This window comes from Orbicella franksi, chromosome 13 (assembly GCF_964199315.1).
Source record: "Orbicella franksi chromosome 13, jaOrbFran1.1, whole genome shotgun sequence".
Lineage (NCBI taxonomy): Eukaryota > Metazoa > Cnidaria > Anthozoa > Scleractinia > Merulinidae > Orbicella > Orbicella franksi.
In genome coordinates, this window is record NC_138157.1 from 18,695,151 (window position 1) to 18,717,390 (window position 22,240).

General features: G+C 38.1%; 1 protein-coding gene across 1 annotated transcript; it reads left to right on the plus strand.

Moving 5' to 3' along the window:
* Positions 1 to 151: 151 nt before the first annotated feature.
* On the plus strand, positions 152 to 21,962 carry LOC145465695 (retinoblastoma-like protein 1). The gene is made up of 29 exons (XM_081449465.1): positions 152 to 350; positions 499 to 635; positions 731 to 931; positions 1,197 to 1,261; positions 3,873 to 4,001; positions 4,097 to 4,183; positions 7,697 to 7,770; positions 8,998 to 9,062; positions 9,741 to 9,884; positions 10,044 to 10,083; positions 10,451 to 10,515; positions 10,753 to 10,854; positions 11,535 to 11,616; positions 11,748 to 11,834; positions 12,055 to 12,114; positions 12,233 to 12,315; positions 12,432 to 12,552; positions 12,657 to 12,867; positions 13,097 to 13,267; positions 13,948 to 14,207; positions 14,761 to 14,834; positions 15,003 to 15,105; positions 15,474 to 15,545; positions 15,644 to 15,719; positions 16,325 to 16,527; positions 16,607 to 16,663; positions 17,248 to 17,356; positions 17,560 to 17,618; positions 19,482 to 21,962. The coding sequence occupies exons 1-29, from the start codon at positions 210 to 212 to the stop codon at positions 19,659 to 19,661; spliced, it is 3,258 nt and encodes a 1,085-aa protein (XP_081305591.1). The 5' UTR covers positions 152 to 209; the 3' UTR covers positions 19,662 to 21,962.
* The last annotated feature ends 278 nt before the right edge of the window (positions 21,963 to 22,240 follow it).

Consider the following 22,240-nt stretch of genomic DNA (forward strand, 5'->3'; position numbering starts at 1 on the left):
AGCTGAAGCCCGTTCGCTCTTTAAAAAGGGCGGGAAATTACTACCAAATAAGGATGAGATCATTACAATTCGTATTGTTATTGACAGCTGACGCGCTGTCGTCATGCGAACATCAGTCGTCGCCTTGCTATATTTGGCGCTCGTCACATTTTCCCGCCATTTCGGTTTTGTGCTTGCGTTTACAGTTTGGTTGTGGAACACAAATCAAAATGGCGAGTTCTAGCGACGATGAAGAGGCGAACAGCTCGGAGCGATTTGATAATCTCTGTCGTGATCTTAATATGGACGAAGAGACTAGTCAAGAAGCATGGTCTTCGTATCAAAAAATAAGCACGAATTACACTTTAGAGGTACCTTTTGTTTGTGTGCGTCTGTGTTCGTTACATGTTTGCTTCGAATCTTACGTGTAAATATTCCTTTGACCAATGCTCCTATCTGGGCCTGTAAGCGAGTTGGTTTTGCGATCGGCTGAAAATTACCAAGCACTTTTTCTTTCAGGGAGACAGTCTACATTGGCTGGCATGTGCTTTATACGTCGCCTGCCGCAAGAGCGTTGTTCCAACGGTCGACAGTTCAGGAACAGTCGAAGGAAATTGTGTCTCATTGACGCGGTTGTTGAGAGCGGCGAAATTGAGGTAAGCTTTCTTCGTTCTTTTTGTCATCTTGTACCATTTCAGTTTCTTTGCTCACTGCCTTACCCGTAATATTTTCGATTTTCCTTTGTCTGCAGCCTCATTCAGTTTTTCAGTAAAATGAAGAAATGGTTGGACATGTCGAATGCCGCGGGAGACTTTAGGAAGAAAATCGAGCTATTGGAAAGGAACTTTCATGTGTCTACCGTTATTTTCAAGAAGTACGAGCCAATTTTTCTGGAAATCTTTAAAGATCCTCGGGAGGAAAACACAAAGACTCAAAGAGGTCGTAAATCCAGGTAAAAACTAAATTTCCTTGTGTGGTTCTCACGACGATGTATAAACAATAACGTGACGATTTGGCTTTTCAGAATGTAAGCCCACTCGGGTTCGCACTGTAGCACTGAAATTTTTCAAGCGTTGTTCGTTTCGTAGTTTTTATTACTGTGTTATTTTTCTGTGATTTAATCAGCTTTGTTGAGATCTCAGCTGTAAACATGTGATATTCAAATGAGTAATAACTCGTGGCTTATTCACCGATCTCAATTCTTTTATGCCCCACAGAAAACAACCTTGTTCCGTTGGTGATGTGTTCGCTTTCTGTTGGACTTTATACATTCAGGCGAAAGGTCAGTGTTTTTTGCAGAGCCAGAATGCACTTCCTACTTGATTTTAAAGAAAATTTAAAGCTAAAGTAACTACGTATTCCCTTGCTGCAACTAAACTTTCGGAGATGATGCACAAAGGTTCGAATCTCACGCTTTATTCCTGTTGGCGCGAAATTCGCCTTGCATCATATGGGACAGTTTCGCTCCAAGTTCCTTTCTGTAATGATTCATCAATCTTGCGAAACAACCTCCCTGAGTCTCGTTGTGCAAAGACTATAACGTAAACAAACTTGAAAGAAAAACATCCAAGGTCGTGAAATGTTATATTTTAGCACCTATAAGCGTAAAGCCGGCGTGTACCAGCGAAGGTGAAAAAGTATTTTTACAACGCTATTATATATTCTTAGAAACAAAAGATTTGCTGTTTGGTGCTTTCACTTTTGAAGGACATAAAACAGCGTAATTTAGGTTGCATCCTTCCATGTTTTTTTCTTGTAGCTTTTTGGGGGTGTTGTCAGAATCTTGTGAAATTTGAACTTGGTGTGAAATCAATATAAGGTTTACAACCCACTGCGGTCATGTGCCGCACATTTTGTGTTCTATTTTTGCGGTTGAATTGTTGACAAGCACTGGTGGAGTAAAGCTTGTTAACCTGGAGATGGTTTACTTGAGGGGTGAAATTTGCAGGATTTTTGATTAGCTATGTTTTTTTTTCCATGGGTAAACACTGCTTTGACACAAATCTTGCAATATTTTGATTGTTGGGGGTGACATTAGTATTAGCATATCCCTCAACGACTGAAATGATGGGCAAATATATAGAGCGTGACAACTATTCAAAGGCTTTTGTGGTTTCCAGAAAGAATTTCTGCTTTAGGCATTTTACGAACTTAATTACTCACAAGCAACAAAAGTTGGAGCATATAATTTTAGTGCGGCAGAGAGTGTAAAACGTTTTGGCCCTCGATTGTATCATTGGTTCTCTGGTTCACTGCACAAGATTATTCAATTTCTAGGCAAGCTTGGGGATTGGATTATTCCACATCACCCCACATGACTCGCGAGCTGATCTTGTACCAGAAAAACTGTTCCTTCTTTTGTTTGTGCTTACTCATGCTTGAGCAATAGATCTGCCATCAATGACTCATAGATGTGTTTGAAAGACAGGCACTGACAGATACAAAAACATGTTCAGGCACGTTTACAGGGGTCAGCTGCTCCATTCCTTAGAAACCTGTTGTCTTTATTTGGAAAGCATGTAAGGAAGTTAAAATATGAGGATATATTCTGAAGCAGAATGAACTAAATTTAAATACCTGCAGTACATACAATTTTAATATGGCTGAATGCATGATAAAATCTAACTGTCTGTCAGCAACATATTGCTAGGCACATTACGTTTGATCATTTTGACATAATTCTGTTGCTACAAGCTTGACCCTCTTGCTACATTAAGCAGGGATTTGTTAAATGTCATCTTCTAATTCAGCTGTAAAAGTTTGTAGAAATGTTCTGTTTTCCATGCATGAAAATATACTGAGTGTTTTTTTGTAACTTCTGAAGCAATTGGTGTCCATTTACTTCATAAAAGATTTCACTAAACTGTGCACCCCCATGGGGTTAATTTGTTTTTAAGCAGCATTTAAGTCACAGATTGTTTGCAATGCTGCTCTACGTCTTTGTAAACATTTATGACCATGCTATGAAACTAACTCAAGCCTTCAATTTGTATGGCAACATAGATGGGTTCCTTTAAAACCGTACAAGTTCATGTTAACTGTGTTTCTGCCTTATCCAAACACAAAAGCTCAGCTGGTAACTTCCTGTGTTTCTTCAACAAATACTTAATTTTTTAAAATTTATTTCTTTTTCAACTGTCATCACAGAACAGGAAATTTGGGTGCTCATCTTGGTTTTTGAAGTGTCTATTGTGCACAAAATTGAATCTACTTCCTTCAGGAAAATCAGATATTTAGCCATCAGATGATATGTAGTTTACATTAGATAATTTCACCCAGGCAGTCTTGCTATTTTCTGCTATCGTGCTCACATTTTTTGTCAAAGAACAAGTGTCTGTTATTTGCCTGTCCTTTTGATTGTGGATTTCTAGCTGCCGTGGTGCAAAGAAAATCATTTTTCTTTGCTTGCCCTTTCCAGCAAGCTGTAATAGTGATGTACTAACCCAAAAAACACTCTCACTAGCCCTCCAAATTTCTCTCTAGCATAATTGATTAATTTAAAATTAGAATAAAACAATAATGTTGTCTCACTACTTCTGTGATTTTAATTTCTCCCCAAACTGAGACCCCCCGCCCAAAAAAAAAAAAATCTTATTGCCCATCAGGCAAGTAAAGAACAGAATTCACTAGCCCTGGATTGCTGGACACAACTTTCTTTGCATGCTGTAATTGTGTCAAGTATCGGAAGTGATAAACCACAATCACCTCTCCCCCCTTATAAAGTATCCTCTCTTTAAAGGGAGTGGTCCCTCTGAATCGTGAAGTAAAAACATTGCATTGCAGGACCCATAGTCCTCTTTTTGGGAATTACCAGTGGCAAATGTGAACGATCAAACACTCGCTGTGGAATTATTCTTGAAGTAATAACAACATGTCTTGCACTTTATCAACAGGCCATTTCCCTGCTATCAGTGATGACTTGGTGAACTCCTATCACTTACTGTTGTGTTGCTTGGATCTTTTGTACTCAAACGCCTTGTTCACTAGGAATCGGCGAGAATTATTGAATCCTAACTTTGAAGGTAATTTTTTTCAAATTCAAAGCTCATTTGTTTCTCAAAACATTAGAAATCACAACTACTCGAAGTTCACATCCATGCTTTTGCCCTTCATGTAGGACTCCCTCAAGATTTTGGAAACAGAGATTTCAGGGTACCAGCTGATGTGCCATGTATTGTTGAACGGCTGTGCAACAGGCATCAAGGTACAGTCACATGCAATCACATCACTGGATTCATTTTTGAACTTGCTCACCTTTGCTGTCTCTTTATTTTTGTTTTCTGTCTTAGGGTTAGAAAGAAAATTGAATTTCAGCTTGCCCTTGGGACAAGTAGCTCTCAAATTTTGCTAGCCCTGGTCAAGCTTAGTTTGCTCTTTTAATCATTTCATTGGCAGCCTCGCGCACGATATTGGTGTACAAATCAAAATTAGCAAAAATCGGACGAAAATTTGTTTTAGAAATGTTGTAATTCGCAGGTTATTAATTTTTTTCTCTTCAAATGAGCACCATCTTGTAGCGATTTTCATGTAGTTTCCTTCCATCTTAGCTACATCTCAAAAGCGCTTGCACAGACACTCTTCATTCTAATCTTCACAAGTAGTGTAACACATCGGGCCATATTTTACGCTACTCTTATCGCGCCCATTGTAGGTGCGATTTGCCATTTTTGCCTCTTTGGCAAATTTTGCTTTTTGCCAAAATCGCGCACGTTACTCCTTTTGGTGGTTTTTGCTTTTGCCTTTCGCTCCAGCAAAAAATTTGCACCCTTTTGGCTTTTGCATATTTTGCCTTTATTCCGAGTCCAGCAAACTGAGATACAGGTTTCGCAAAGCAAAGCGTTGCAAATTATTGTCAAAGGAGCTCTTTTGAATCACAGAAATGGAGAAAAGCGTTTTTCAGAATGCAAACTATAAGAGAACACCACATGCTAGTAAGTTAGGCTATCAGAGTGCTTACCAAGGATTTGGAAACGATATAACTTTAAACACACATTTGTCCAATTTTTGTCCAGCCCGGCGATCTTGAGAAAATGACAGAACGAATTATCTTATGTCTTTTTTGATTTCTTTTTACATGCACTAAGCAAGCATCTTCCCTGCATCTTCTTGTCCGTTTCGTGTTCATCGTGGCCATTTTGTTATTTACAACAAGCCCAAGTTATGTCCAAATAAGGAAATGGATGGACAAGTCGAGTTAGGCTGGGATTGAAAGGTTTCCGCATGAAGAGAAAACAAAACAAAACATCGACGTCTTGGTTGACCTTTATTACGGTGTTGTTTGCCAACTTTGCGGAAGGATCGGCAAGGATAGTGTTCAATCTCAACTGAGCATTCGCCTGTGAAAATAGCATCACTAAAAGTATCACAAAATGCTCGCTTCAGCTTTTTGTCAGTACTTTGCACAGCTCGCGTACTCCAGCCTTTATTACGGTGTTTTGTTTGCCAGCGCTCAAGCGGCAAAAGCACCCAGAAGGCAAAATTAACAAAACAACAAAATGGCAAAAATAGCGCGGGCCTGAAAGGCAAAAAATGCACGATGCTGGAGGTGCGATTGGCAAAATGCAAAATTCCCGCAAAAGGCAAAAAAGGAAAAAAAAGTGCTCGAAACGTGTGAACAAAGGCGCGATGAAATGACAAAGTTTTTAAATTAAAAACGTGGTCTCGCGCTAGTTTTGTAATCATATTTTTTTGACAGATACAACCACAAATGAAAGAATCCCACCATTTTAAAGCAAAATTTAGGTGCACTTTGGAGACACCTTCTTGAATTGAATTGTTCACACTAAGAAGTTAAAAATTATAATAATGCACTTTACGGTTTGGTCAAAAAATGGGGGAAAAATGGCACTTTTTGCCTAACCTGTTTTCGGAATTTCGTTTTTGTTCTTCTAATAAATCTCTTTCAGACAGATAATTTTGCTTTTTGGGGTGCACACAGATGGAAGTTTAATTCTGTGAAGTTTTACGACCACTGGTTTTAAGAATGACGAGAAATAGTAAGAAATCTAGCGTGAGACCGTTTTTGTTACGCAATTGTACACCAACATCGTGCACGAGGTCTGGCAGACGACTTGCCTGATCCCTTGTCCACTGGGGGCAAATGAGAATGAAAAGTTACTTGCTCAGAAGGAAAATCTACTTGTCCCGGACAACCAGATGGCACTTTTTTTTAGCTCTGTTGTCTGCAGGACAATTTAGTGTATTGCCAGTAATCACCTGCAAGTTCCTAAGAGTGATCAAAACTGAATTTCTCCTCATATTATGATTATAATGCCAAGTATAGTGGACAAAAGAACAGTGAAAATTCCAAACAATGGGATACATAAACAATTATTAAAGTGTTGTCTTAATGCACCACTTAATTCTCAGAAATGAAAGTTTAATAACATTGTACCACAAGCAGTATGGAGAATTAAATTCTTCAAGCTTGAGTCTGTAATGTATTATAAATTCTCCCAACGAAAACATGTAAAAGAGGTGGGGAGATTTGCAATGCTGACTGTGGAAGTAGCAGTGTTGAGCAAACAGCACAAAGTGGTCGCTCTTGATATGTCATTCCAGGAAAAAACCATACCCACCCCAAAAGGAGGTCCATGGAAATTCCAGGGACCGGGGAAGGGTACCGTATTTTCCCGTGTATAAGTTGACCTTTCAAGACCTAAAAATCAGTCCAAAAATTCGCCCTCGACTTATACATGGGTCAAAACTTGAGATCCAAGAGCCAGTCAAATAATTAGCATAATAATTGTCTTTCAATGTTAACAAACATGTGATAAACGGCAGCACAGTTTACGACGTACGTTCGCTTAGTGATCTGTCTCTCTATATCAGAGCTTCAGGTTAAAATGCATCAACATTTATCCGTTAAATTTTAACCCGAATCTTGTAGACACTCACTGGCTTAATTTTGTCATAAAGAACCAATATTTTTCCTGTGAATAAAGCTGTAGTAAAGCCGCTCGGAGAAAACATCTTTCGCGCTTCAAACTTCTCTGCTTGGTAACCTGGCAGGATACGAGTGTGAGTACTTCTGTACCAGTACTTGACCGATTTCAAGACTTGACTACCAAGTTCCCAACACACGCTTTGCACTTTGTTTATGGCGTCATTCTGAAAGTCATGAGCTTCTTTTGTGTTTTGCCTGTCTTATAAAGTCACTTTTAATCTCTTTGCACTTAAAAAGGTTTGTTTGAAATCCTTGTTTGATTTTGTGAGCATTTTACAAAAATTATCGTCGAAAAGCCCACATGCACACATGTTGCTAAACTGGGTAAAACGCTCGTATACATGCCATAATAAGCTTTAAAACTGTGCGTTGAAACTTGCTGTGATTTGTTTACATATCTGTGGTAGCTGAAAGATAATTTTAAGAAATATAAGATAAGTTTTCCAAGAAATTCTTACCTGGAAATTAAGAAAATCTAGTTTTTGGCCTCAAAAATTGGGGGTTGACTTATACACGGGATCAACTAGTACACGGGTAAATACGGTAGGTATTTAAAAGCCAACCTTTTTCAAAGATAGGGATCTGTGGGGAGGGAGTAACCAGCAAAATAAACTTCTATTGGAGGGGTAGAGATATTTTGTGTAACAATGCATTGATTCTAGCAAGCATATGGATGATCATATATTTGAACTGCAGAGGAATATATGAAGTATGTTATATAACTGCGATGATCAATCATGTGTTAAGTGTATTGATTTGTCTTTCCAACAGGAATAGTGTTGGAGGCTAAAGGTATCAAAGAACATCACTGGAAGCCATTCCTAAAGCAACTATTTGAAAAAAAGGTATAAGGCTTAAAGTGATTACATCATCCTGTGTACTAAAAGTTGGCTGTCATGATAGGCAGTGGTATCTCACACGTGACCCACCCCTATTTCCATGAAAGAGAGGCCATGACAAGGAGAATAATAGCTATTCTAGTTTAATATGTGCCTCTTGTATCTTAGTCTCCTCCGCAGCCGTTTTTTGGGATGTCACGCAATGCTCCCCCCAAAGAAACGGCTGCTCACATCCCAACAACATTCCTTTCACAAAATTAGCCAGTCAAAATACCAGCGACGCTTGAATGAGCTTCCTATGTAGCTGAAGACTCTTCAAAGGTCAAGCTAATTATTAGAAGCTTTCAACTCAAAAAATTATTGTCGAGAAGGAAGATATCTATTTTAACTTAATAAAGGAACCAGGAAATCAAGTAGCTTCGCTCGCTTTGTTGACAGCGAGTTCTGAATGCCGCTCTTTCCTCCTGATTACAATCTGTAAGAAGCATTTAGCCCTTGGTTGACACTTACAATTTGACATTTCAAGAAAATATATATTCTCTCATTAGCTGAACATAGCAATGAGCACACGAAGCACTTGTACTTAGAGCTTTCATTTATGTTTTTTTTCATCCATCATGATCGTAGCCTGCGAACACCACCTATTTTTGGCGACGTGCGGCATGAAACAAAAGCCAGAAATCCCTCGCGTGTTCGCACCGCAGACCTTTTCGCATGAAAGCTTACGTCAGTCACACTTTGCTATTATGTGATTAGTCTGTTCAACAGAGCGCAAACAAACCACAAACACAAAAGGAAAAGAATGTGGTTCGGCTGTGAGCAGCCGTTTCTTTGGGGGGAGCACTATGTGACATCCCAAAAAACAGCTGCGGAGGAGACTACTTGTATCTGGGTTAAATTATATATATGTTTTTTTCAAAAAGTAGTATTTTTGCCAGAAACCTATCTCCAAGAAGAATGCTAATAAAGATGAGGATATATCATGATAACAAAGCATCAATGTGACACTTAACTCACCTGTGCTCAGCACTGTTATCCTCTTTTGATAGTAAGATAATAGGACTGTCCTATCTTTCCAGAACCAGCAGTTCTCTTAGTCTGTAACCCCCCACCCAACCCTCACCGTCAACACCAAACTGGGAAGTAATGGTTTAAAACCTCAGTCTTTGAATTCTTGGACATGAACAGAGCTTTAGTTGGCAAGTTGCAGTAAAATTCATGTTCTTTTAACAGACACTGAAAGGGAATGAGGAAAACCTGACGGGTATTCTGGATCAGGGAAATTTTGAACAAAACTGGTAAGGCTAAGAGTATCTTTATTCCATCCAGTCCAAGCTTTTGTCCCCCTCTTCCCCAATTTACATCCTAATGTTAAGATTTATATCAGTTTTATACTGTACAAACTTCTTAATATCCCTTAGAGTGCATTTAAGAGACAGGGTTGACACAAACTTAGACAATCTGGAAGTGTGGAAAATAACTAATTTTGTCTTTTGAAAAAATCTACCATTCTCTTCAAACAAAAACAAGTTCTCAGCTGTTCATGGCATCTTTGTCAGCTAATCAAGTTACCTGTAAACATGAAACACGAATAAAATGCATAGTGGAGTATTTTTTGAGAACTTTCAAGGTCTTTGGAAATGTAGTCAGACACTGTCTTGAGTATTTGATATATCTTTTTAATCAAAACAAAGGAAAAAAGAGAAAATCATAACAATCTATGCTAAATAAGAGCAGATACCCAAACACTGTCCTTTGTTTAAACTTGATGAATTAGTAATTTGCATTTGAGAAGTGGTCAGAAGCTAGTTATCAGTGTTATCTAGTAAGATCATTGCAGCGAGCAAATTACAGTGTGAAGCTCTGTTTCTCTCTTAAAGTCTTTCATGTACAATTTAGACGTTATATTTTAAGTACTGATAGTGGGACGTTTTTTTGTGTACCTTTTTGTTGATTTTCTTGGTTTTATCTACCAGTAAATCTGTCAATAAAGAATATGAGGAGTATGTGCTATCAGTTGGAGATTTTGATGAGAGGATCTTCCTGGATGATGAGGCCCATGTGGAAATAGGCACACCAGCAAAGTCTTACACTTTTGCAGAAGTCGACGAGCAGCAAAGGTAAGAACAAATGTCTGAGGGGAAGGAACAGCTATAATTTGACTTTCAAACGATTTCTTGTGTAGTCAAACCAGTATTATTCATGTAAGAAGGATTTTGTTATCAGCAAATAAGGGTGTATTTGATTTAATGACTAATATTGGTTTTCTCTTTCTTTAGGATGGGGCTTAGGAGGAATTTACAGGAACATTTTACAAGAGTAAGTTCTAATGTTTTTCTTTCTGTTTTTGCTGATGGAGTTAGTTATAGCTTTAAGCTTTTAGACCCCTCTTAATTGTTATACACAGAGTGATCCAAATTCCCTAACAGGAGGGGGACTATTGCATGGATTTGGGATGTAGGATGCTATATGATTCTCAAAACTATGACCACTGTAGACCAAAATAAATGAATACCTGAATATGTGTACTGATGTCAGTATGCCTAAAGCTAAAAATGACAAAATTATTGACCCACCTCACACTGAAACAGATGCAAAACCATACACTTACGGTAGCAGATAGCATGCAAGATAATTTTTTTTTCCTGGAGTTTAGACTCATTCTTTTTTCCTTTTGTTGTTACAGACTAGAAGTCTTGCGCCCTCAACTCCCCTGACTGGAAGAAGATATTTGAAGGAGAAAGATCCTAAGTAAGATGCTTCACAGAATGAGTTGCTATAATTGTGATTTTCAAGAAATTCAATGTTGAAAAAATATTATATACTTTTAGACTCTCTCAAGAATGTTAACTTTCATCAGTTTCAATCTAAGTTAAGTACCACTTGAATCATGTGCTGAACAGTTAGCCAAGCAGCTGCTAGGTAATAATATTAATTAAAATTAAATCTTAGTTCTTGGTCCAATCACTGTTTATTTCTATGTTGTAGGGTAACTCCTGTATCCACAGCAACACAGTCAGTCAGTAGACTGCAGGCTCTCCTGTCAGGGTTGAAGGCAGGGCCAAGTGATAGGCTTCTGAAAATATTCTCGTAAGTAGAAAGTTCTCAATTGCAAATTATTATTAAGATTTTGTTTGTAGACCACGCTTGCCCTGAAACGTCATATTAAAAATCAGAAGTCATCCATTTCCATGTTTAGTTCATATAGTGTGATTGTCCGGGTGAGGGTAGTTCTGAAAAGAACTGTTGTTGGTGACTGACGTTTCGACAACCTGAGCGGAAGTCATCTTCAGAGTCAAGGCTTGACCCTGAAGATGACTTCCGCTCAGGTTGTCAAAACGTCAGTCACCAACAACTGTTCTTTTCAGAACTACCCTCACCCGAACAATCACACTATATGAACTGCTGATACTCCTGGGTTCAAACATGTACCATGTTACATATCCATGTTTGTTTTCACTTTTATAGCCACTCCGGGCTTGTGTAAAACTTAAAAAGAACTCTGCTTTGAGAATTACCCCATAGTACATTGTTAAACACACCCATTACAAGTTAGTTCAGAAGGCCAATAACTAAAATCAGCCAATCAGATTGCTCCATTGTCGGTCCAATATTCTCCAAGTATTGGACCGGGCACTGTCCCGAACGAGCCTGCAAGATTACTCTTAAAGGTGTTCTGTAGTTTCAGTCATGTAATGAATCTCTTATTAACCAGCCTTGCTAGGCATTAAAAATTATTTCCAGTGCTGACTCTGTATTTTATGTTGCAGTGAGTGCAGTAGAAATCCTCAGGAAGCCATTGAGAGTCGAGTTGGAACACTTGGCGAGACCTTCCTCCGGGAATATGTTCAGGTAAATAATGATTCATTAAAGCAAATATTGGAATGATGTCTGATTGCTACTTCATGGTTTTGAACTTAATTGTATGGCCTGGCCTCCTCTTCATCAGATCAGAAACTTAATATGTTCTAATTTCCTTTCAGCCATCGCCTGACAGGCCAAAATCTCCCTGCTCCACAAGAGAGTTTGCCACAAAGAGGCTGAAACTTGCTGAGATTCTGTACTTCAAGGTATGGTTAACTCTTGCAATTAGTGTTTGTTGACTCTGAAAAATGAATTATTGGATAATACATGTAACGGACAGTAACTGTGGAAGTTGAAAGTTGATTGCTATTGAAACATGGCAATTCTTTTTCTATGTTGTGTCTTTGAAACAAACCTCTGCAAATAGCTCGCTTTCATTTAAAACAGGAGCTTATACAATGCTAACATTTCTGGTTTTATTGACAGGTTCTTGAAAGCATTACTTTACAAGAGCAGAACAGGCTGCAAGGACACCTAGATTTAACTGTAAGTTCACTTTTTTCGGGGAAGTAAAAGGGTTAGGCTTCTTTTCAGCAACTAATCATTTAACATCTGTGAAGAGATAAATATGGGTTTACAAACACTTTGTGTTTCTTTTTTGCAGAGCCTCTTGGAGCGAGAGAACTTGCATTCTTCCTTGATGGCCTGTTGTTTGGAAATAATTATCTTCTCTTACAACTCCCAAAGGTAGGTATCTTGTTAGTACTGGATCTTGTACAGAGAGCATAGAGCAACTTTATTTTTACTTCTGGATAATTGCAGCAAAGCTTAATATCTTGTCTGTCTTGCTCTCATTTTATTAGAACTTTTCCATGGGTGATTGAAATCTTTGACATCAGTCCCTACTGTTTCCTGAAAATTATTGAAGTTTTCATAAAAGCTGAAGATGGGCTCTCAAGAGATGTTGTTAAACACCTCAATCATGTAAGTCTCAGATTAGCCACATAAGGCTGATTTCTCCTTTAACAATATTATAAAATTACCAAAAGATAAATGGAATTCAATATTTGTTGCATCTTTTGGAGTAGATTGAAGAGCAGATTCTGGAGTGCCTTGCTTGGAGCCATGACTCTCCCCTTTGGTCGTCAATCCAACAAGCTGGTTCTGTTCCATCATGTGAAGACGTATCTCTCCCTTACCAGACAGAAGCTGCGCACAGCACACAAAACCTACTGGCCTCGCCTATTATCCACCCTCGTGTTCAAAGAATTTGTGGAGAGGAGGGAGCTGCTAGAAGAGGTGAGGGCTTAGGGTGATAATGCAGATGGTAGTCTTTGTATTTTAATGAAATGCAGAGCCATAATCATTTAGCACATTGACAGTTGTTATGATTCAAATCTAGTTGTTCAGTTATCCATCGCCCATACTTAATCTTTGAACTGAACTAAAGTAGTTCAAGAACTTGTATTTGAATTGAATACTATGATCTGGGGTAGGGATTTCACCATACCATTGTTTTGGTTTTCAGTGTTGCAGTTGCCCAGCTCTCCATCAGCCCATGATGTGTTCAGTTCACCAATCACCCCAAGCAGTGGTGCAAGGCGTAATCTCTTCAGTAGCTCTCCTTCTGCACAGAGTGCTCCACCCGTGACTCTTTCTGCTACAACAAGGCAGGCTGCAGCAAGGAACGCCCCAACATGTAAGCGTAATAACAGTTACAAACTATTTTTGGACATTTGGGAAAGAGTTTTAACTTGAGGCCACAGTCAAACCTCTTTAGTACAGACACCAAAGGAACAGAGTGTAGCATCCATTTTGTGGAGATATCTGTGTTATAGTCTGAGGTAAAGATTATGTAAATTCATGATTCTTTAGTCCAGGGGAGGTGTCCATTGGAGGTGTCTGAAAGGTGAGGTTTGAATGTACAACTATTTTGGGCAAATTGTTTTTTTGCACCCGTACTGAAGACTATAATCTCAGAGTATTAAAAGCAAGGGAATATTTTGAATCCTGACCATTTCTTGCTTAGTGAAATATTAATACAGTGGAACCTCCACTAATGGTCACAAGGTGTCAAATTACATCCTGCCCATAACTGCCACTTCTCTACAACGGCCACTTCCCTCCATCCCCAAGGTTGCCATTGTGGAGGTTTGACTGTGTAAGAAACATCAACCAAAGGACATTGTGTTGATGACCATTGTTTTCTCATTTAGGATGTTGAAAGTAAAGGATCAAAATCAGTTATGTTATCAGTTACATTTTGATCTGGATATTAAAAGTAACATTTACTTGGATATAAATTGTGAGTACAAATAAATGGTTGTTGTTGTTGTTGTTATCAGTATAAGAAGAATCAACCTTTTTATCTGGTTTCAGTGATTATTACACCAGCACCAGGTAATCAGGGTGGCTACATTGTAAATGGTGTTGCTCAAGCTGTTGTGTTGCCCAACACCTCAACTACTGTTCAAGTCACATCGCCTCAGGCTGGGAGTGTTTTGGCTCCCAGCAATACCATGGCATCACCGACGTCAAGTCCTGTCAGGTCATCATCAGCACCAACCACACCCAAGTCAAAGGCTCCGACTCCAAGTAAACCAAGAAAGACAGGCTCCTTAGCACTGTTCTTCAGAAAGGTAGCTGCCATGCTGGAACACTGTGAATGCTTATGTGAATGTTAAGTTACTGATAAATCAGATGTTCTAAAATTGTATCAAACATATGGAGTTTTGATGTAAATGGGACATGCAGCCTGACTTTCTAACCACGTCATGGTTAGGAATTTACCACCATTTTGTTTCTGCCCTTGACCCCAGTAGCAGAGTCGAGGATTTTGATTAGTACCTACATTTCAAAGCCATCAGCATTCCTTGATTTCAGTTCCAAGAGGATTGTATTCAGATATTGTTGGTGTCCTATCGCATGTTTGTTCTCAAACTTGGATGTAAGGCTAAGAAAAGCTGTAATCAGACCAAGCATGTTTTGGCAGATATTGTTCAATGTAAACTTCTTCAACTGCCAAACTGAAATTTCCCATTGGTAACCAGTGTCTTAATTCTCATCAGCTTTCCAGTATGATTTGTGTTGATAAATTGACAAGAAATTAGGTGCTTATCTCTAATATCAGGATTCCAAATTGTGTCAATTTTCTGTGTCTTCTGTAGCAAACTTTCTCTTTTTTATGCACAGCTTTATCATCTATCCAGTGTTCGCCTCCGTGATCTCTGCTCCAAACTTGATGTCCAGGAGGATCTCCGTGTAAAGTAAGCCCACATATAAATTCTCCCTGTGTCTCCATGCATTTCACATGGTACAAGGTTGGAATATTTAATTGCACATCGCCCAGTGATCTTTTGCTCCATTCTTGTAAGTTAATTTTAAGGAGAAATAGCATTTTGATCACTAATAAGGATACCCATTCTTGTTTGTAGGATGTGGACATGCTTTGAGCATACCTTGATGAACATGACGGAGTTGATGAAGGACAGACATATTGATCAGATATTGATGTGTTCAATTTATGTCATGGGCAAGGTATGTATTTAAGTAATACTTTCTTACAAGCTTTAGTGTGTAGTGCCCTGGATATTTTTTTTATACATTGTACAGTTGACAAGTTTAAGTAGCCCACAAACCTTATAGTAAATTGTTTAAGTAAAAATTTGATACCCAAAATCTAGCTTTTGACAAGGATGATAGCCATTGTTATGTCTGATAGGGAAAATGAGAGATATTTGAGAGAGATGTGCTGAGTTACATCATAATATACCTGATTGTCCAACAAATTTTTAAACCAGCATTGTTTCACGGTATGTTTTTATCTCATATAGTTATTGATGTGACAAATAAAAGCATATTTTCCTCCATCCCTCTAAAATATTAATTTCTTGTTTATTTTATAGGTTACAAATGCTGATCTGTCATTCCAGAACATCATGAAGTGTTATCGCACTCAGCCTCAGGCTGTTAGCCATGTAAGGTTCTTTTAAATGTTGACAGTACAAATAGACCTTTTAACATCTTCCTTTCATACTCGCTCCACTGAGTTCTTATTTTCCTCTTACCCACAAAGGTTTACAGAAGTGTGCTACTCAGAGGAAGAAGACGAGTCCCACTTGGTAGCAGTGGAAGTGAGGGTGGAGCAAGAGGTTAGATTAAATTAAGGTTATGTTTATTCTGAACATTATTGATCATGGTAAAATCTGCCTTCGAGCAATCGGACTGGCCAAGCACCAGACCCTTACTGAAACCCATGCTCGGAGAATAGGCCATTTTACAGTTGTCTGCTCGGTGACCTGTCCTTTGAAAGGTAGCGAGGTTGCTTGATACAGACCTCTCTGCTTTTGTCATGTAAATGCATCTAGTAAGCACTAAAACAACTTGATTTATGCAACAAAAGCAATGAGGTCTGTATCAAAACAAGGTCACCTCCAGCCTCGCTGCCATTCAAAGGCCAAGTCACTGACCAGACAACTATAAAATGGTCTATTGAAACTCCCATGGATGTTGCAGAAACTAGGATAAACCACACTAGCTTTTTCTGTGGTCCCTGGCTTTGTTGTTATTGCTGCTGCATCACCTTCTGTGAGGTGATTTTTGTATGCAGTCCCGTGGTTGCCCTTTCAACTAACCCTGTGAAGAAGTTGTCAACTACTCTTCGTCTGTAGTTCCAGTTTCATGTGCCCCTTCACCTTTCCTTTCACTAAGACTTTGAGAAAAAATTGTGAAACTAAAAGTGGTTTCTTGACAACAGGTATCAAAAGCGAGCCTGGTAGTAGTGGACCAGCCAGCCCAGTTCAAGGCTGCAGTAGTGCAAGAGCGAGCCCAGTGAGGAGTGCAAGCACTGTACCTTCTACACCCCCTCCAACTGGTGCTTCAGCTTCTGGATCCAGCAGCACTGAGAACAGTCCAAATATCGACAGTGAAAGAGGAGACCTCATTGAGTTCTACAACAAGGTAAATATTAAGCAATAAAATATTATGTTCAAAGCATGCATTCGTGTTTTTAACATTCTCTGTGGAATCCATTTGTTAGGTGTTCATCAAAAGGGTGAAAAATTTTGCTCTCAAGTTCTCAGCTGGAGACAGAGCGGTAAGTTGTACTGAAATTGTGTAATAATATACCAGTACACAAGTTTTTAGAAATATGTTGTAGTTACTCCTGCATCTTTCAGTTGATGGGTGATTGTAAGTTAAATCAGGCCTCATGATTTCAGACGTAAAAGGGAATTGAAATTGTCTGCAGATGTACATGTAGCAGACATAAACAAAATATGTTCCAGTGGTTTCAGGAGTGAATTCAGACAAATTTGCCCATTGCGAGTAGTATTTTGTGACGATAAAGATATCAAGACAACCAGTACAAAAAGCCTTGGTCCAAGCTAGTAGAAGTCAAATTTCTCTTTGAGTGTTAAAAAATATTTCTCAAGTTACCACAGAGAGTGAGTGAAATACTTTTCAACATATAATACTATCACCAACACTACTTTTGCTGTAAAAGGTGCAGTTTATTATGTAACCACAGCAACTATGATCTTTTCATGTGCGAAGACAGCGTGTTATTTTCACATGTGAAAATATCAAGTTTTTCCGGAAAAGTTTACCGGGGAATTCATTGGTGTTTATACAATACACATTTAACCTTTATTGTTGAATTGTTGACATTTTCTTCTGTAGTTGGACTCTCCTCCACTTTCTCCATTGCCTGTGATGAAAAATCAGGCACATTCTCCACGTCGCAAAGTCTCCACCCAACATCCCGTGTACATTTCTCCACACAAGAATGGTTAGTCACTATAAGATGATTTTAAAACTAATGAAGTTATCATAGCTTTTGAAATTGTATTGTACTTGTAATGCATTGTAACAGCTCTGGAAACCAAGCAATTCCTAGGTTTTTGTTTGGCATTTTTCAACACAAGAATAAGATAAAAATAGACTGGAAAACTTTAAGTAACTGTATTGTTTTTTTCTGTTGTTTCTATTCAGGAGTTTCAATGACACCAACAACACGACTGTTGTATTGCTTCAAAGAAAGTCCAGCAGAGGTAAATGATTATATCCTAGTATTAATCTGTCAACTATGAAGTTTAAGAAAACCTCCAGCCCCTGTTACGTTAGACAATTTTTTAGTGCAGAGTGCACTATTGGGATGGTTATGGGAGCTGCCTGCCGCTAAGGAACTAAGTCGCTATGGCGCTATGGCTCTATGGCCCTATGGCGCTAAGGTGTAAACTTTAATGTTTGTTTAATTAATTAATTTCAATTAATTAATTAGTCTAGAGGCAAGGAATTATTGGGGGTAGGGTGGGAAAGGTACATGTGTACTCTACATAAAACACATTCCATCGCCGTCACTTAGCTTTGAACATCGCAAAGCTATATATTTGTTTCAGGTAACCCCTTGCTCTCCTTGTGGTACCATTCTCCTTAGAACAAAACTAATTTGTCCTAAACGCATGCGTAGATTAGTTAGCGTTCGTGGCTTCTATATCAGGTGAAGGACACATTGCATACGGAATCACGCACAAATGTTGAGTGGTTTTCCTTAACTTAGAGCTCAACATGTAAGACGCATGCGTTCTAGCATCGTTAGTGTTATACACTATCTTTCCACACGGTATTTTATATATCATGTCATATGACCAAGGACGGCAGTTATTTTTCAGGTAGCACCAATTGTCCCTTTTTATTGCAAAAGTGAAACGTTACTGTGGCTGCATAGCTTTTAGAATTACACACAGGTCGGTTCAACAAATATCATCTGCTGTTTTCAATCCACAATAGTGTGCTTGTCAGGGTTCAAATGTATTGTTTCTCCTTAGCGGCTTGTTTATTTCTTGCCTTAATTGTGTCTGTAAGAGAGACCAAAAAGTTCCCAAGTTAGTGGCTTTAATACTCCGCAAATTGTAAATTTGTAACAAAAGAAACCAGGAAAATGCTCAAATATTGCTGCAGACGCCGTGGCACCTAATGAAAGTTCAAATTAATTTAATCAGTCTTTGAGGAGACTCATTCATATCGGCCAAGTAGCGCTGTTTATCTTCAATACTTTTCGTTGAAATGCTTCTCAGCCATCAATATCGTTGTGAGTTAATTTTGAATTGTTTTATTGTTAACAACAAAGGTGGCAACAGAAAAAGAAAGTGATATTTCGTGACTATCTGATAATTAAATTAGTTCTTGTTCATCCGTAAAAATTTGCATTTTTAGTAAAACAACATCGTTTCTGTTCCGTTTCTTCATCACTACATAAGATATTTAACTTTCTTTCATTTATCTCCAAAAAACAAGGACATCTTCCGTATGTTTTGGAGAAAACAAGGGTTTCATATTACATGCCTTTGCGAGGAAAACAAAAGTATCAAGTTACAAAGTTGGCGTGAAGAGCTAAATTGTCACGTTTGCTGCTTCAGCGTATTATTGAATTTAAAATGAACGAAAATCAACGTAAAACACCAGTAGTAATTAATTTGTGCGTAATTTTTGGACCTTGAATGAAAATACAACCTTGAAACATACACACTGCAAAGGGGAAAAGCCGTAGCAGACTACCAAGGTAGACACAAACCAGAAGTGAACCAAGCAGGGGTGAGTACTTATGGGACTACTGTACCAGAGCTATCAATTGTGCTCTGCACTATCTGAGATTGTCTCGCTAGTCTTACAACTTGCAATGCAACAGTTATGACAAAACATTCCAAGGTGTTTAGAGGGGGTGTTTCACACTGCAACTTGTCTCGCAGCTTGCAACATGACAATTGCAGGTTGCAAATGGGTTGTTAGACAAGATAGATTTCTTGCAACTTGCAATCCAAGAAAATTCCCATGTTTAACATGGTTTAAGCTCTAAAGGTAGCCTGAGAGAAGTTCTGAACAGAAAGATGACTATTTCACTTTTTCATTTGCAGAAACTGCGGGATATCAACCAGATGCTGAAGCAAGGTACGGGAGAGACAAGCCGTAAGAGATCACTGTTGCAGGATGACCACGGTACTCATCTTCCTGCTAAAATTTCACGATCAGAAGAAGTGTTGCAGCGAAAACTCACCAGCATGATTGAGGAACGACAAGCCTCGGCTTCAAGATAGTGCTGAAATGAACTTCTCAATTGTGAATCTATTGCTAAATTAATCTTGTGACATGAATCAGGTTTAAAACCTTTCTTAACGATCTCAAGGATTTAACAGATGACCACAAATCAGCACTGCAATCTTTAATGTCTTACGAGGGATCAAGCCAACAATAATGATTCTGTGCTTTTACAGTTGGTAAATGACTCTGGGTTATTGGATTGTTCAGTAGAGCTTTTTGTATTATTTTTTGATTCAGTTGAGGAGAAATTCTTTCTAGCTTTAATTTTCATTTTTGCACTGCAGTTAATGTCAGTGAATGAGAGGTTACCCTATAATAATTATTATGTTGATGAAAACTAAGTAATCATATGGTGTATCTACAATGTATCATGCCGTATCATTTTATGAAATGGTGTCTACTTAGTCACCTGAAGTGGACCAATGATTCATACCAGAGGCAAACATTTTTAATCTTTTAATAGATTGAAGGTTCTTTTAACTTAATAACCTAAGGAGATTGCAAAACTGGAACCTCTGTAGATGAATTTCACCAAAGAATTTTTAACAAGTTACTTGTTTTTTTTGTGGCTAACTTATGCATGGGTAGTTTGTGCTAATATCCAGTTTATGAGAACTTTTCGATGATTTGTTTTGTCCCTCATGTATCTCTCCCAACTTTTGTTTGGTAACTCGATACTCTCCACACTTGTTGATGATTTGGATCAAAGGCGACATTCCTACCTGACGCAGATTGTGTTGTGAACAGTTTTCTTTTTTCCTGTTGATTTAATTCCACTTGTCTGAAAAGAAAATCAGAAAGCTTTCTGTTTCAACTGTTCTTTAATTTTATCTCTTTCAGAGGGACGAAATATAAATTGCGTGAAAAAAAATACAAAATGACACAAAAATGAACAGCAGTCTTGCTGTATTATGTACTTTTCACAAGCATTTTTTTCCTCTGTAGGATGTAGAAGAGTAAATATAGGATGTGTTGCCGGGGTGGGTTGGGTGGGACTCCAGGCACAAGTTATTGTGTACACCTCTCCCACCCCACATACACCCCTAGGCGGCACATTCTATTTACTCTTGGACCTGCCATGCAGGCTTGAGGATTTAATTAAACTAGGTGGGCATGGGTTGTAAAGCAGGTACTACTGCTAACATTCCTGTCCAATTTTCAACCCTGAGAAAAAAATAGATTAAGCATTAATTTAACTTGACGTGTATCGAAGGAAGTATTTATATTTTAGCAGACTTCAGCTGCAAAGCCTGTTTCCGTTTTAGGGAACTTTTTACTGCTTTTACTGTGTCTAAAGGTATTGAGGAGGATGCGTTTGTTCCTGAGGAAAAAAAAATGTTGAAGCTGATTGTAACAAACAATGGAATACATGTTAAAGAAAAGGCTAGGCAAGCAAAACTAAATGCTTTTGTGAACTGGTTTGAAAAAGGGGTATTATCATCAATTTTTAATGATTCCAACAGTAAAGAGAAAATGATTCCTGGAAAGTAGTTTCAAAAATGACAGAAATCATGATGACGCAATTTTTAATTGCATTGGAAACAGATTACAACTTTAACTCACTAAAAAAATGTGGCTTTAAATAGTTTTCAAGGATACTTTTGAAGTTCTCCAAAGATGATCTTGCAGTACGGGTAGTTCCTATAGAGTTCTGTTGGAAATCAATTTTGTCATTGTGTTAAAATTTATTAAGTCTTTCTATAATTCAACAAACAGAATCCTTTGTACAGTACATTGTTTTCCTTTGTGATTGATGATAATGCCCCTTCAAGTTCTCTAAATTTTTACGGTTTTATATCCTTTATTGTAAACTAACTTTTTCTTCCTCTTCAGTTGTCTGCAGTTCCTAACGTCTTTGTCACCCTAGCCTAAAAAACATGCTGATTTTGTAGATTTACGATGAAGGGCTTTTGCTTTAAACTGAATTGCTACATTAAAGTAAGAGTTTGTCTTTCCATGTGCCTATACCAGAGTGGCTTGCTTGGGCTTTAGCCTACATCTTCAGTTAAAAGTATATGTGCGCATGAGGTTTGAAATAGTGTTGTAACACTTACGACTTTCGGGTTGTGAAAAGGTGAATACAGCTTTTCAAGAGCAACTTAGTCATTTTGTAACATACAGGTTTACACAACACATTATCTGCATTTAGTATACTAATTTAACTGTACTTATGCTGTCCGTTGCACAAGGTTTCTTAAGCTTATTACAGAGCCAAGCTCATTTCAGGTGTTAAAAAACTAGTTTTGTCTATTTGATTGTATTAAAATAAATGACAGAATAATAAAAGTGAAACTGAATTCTTTTGGATGGGGTGGCTTAAGTTTATGTAAATATGTTTCTAGAGTTTGGGATAGATCCTCCTGAATTCCTTGAAAGCAGACTTGTCAATCCCTGAATTGTTTCCTTCCTTCAGAAATGTCTAACGTATTGCCTAAAAAATTCCACACCAATAGTTTACTGTAACATGATAATAGGTCCTGTTCTTAGATTTGTGCTAAAAGCTTTCATTGGTATTTCCTTCCGGAATTTGGTTTCAAAAGTGTGCACTTATTGCTTTTTTTTTTTAAATGGACTG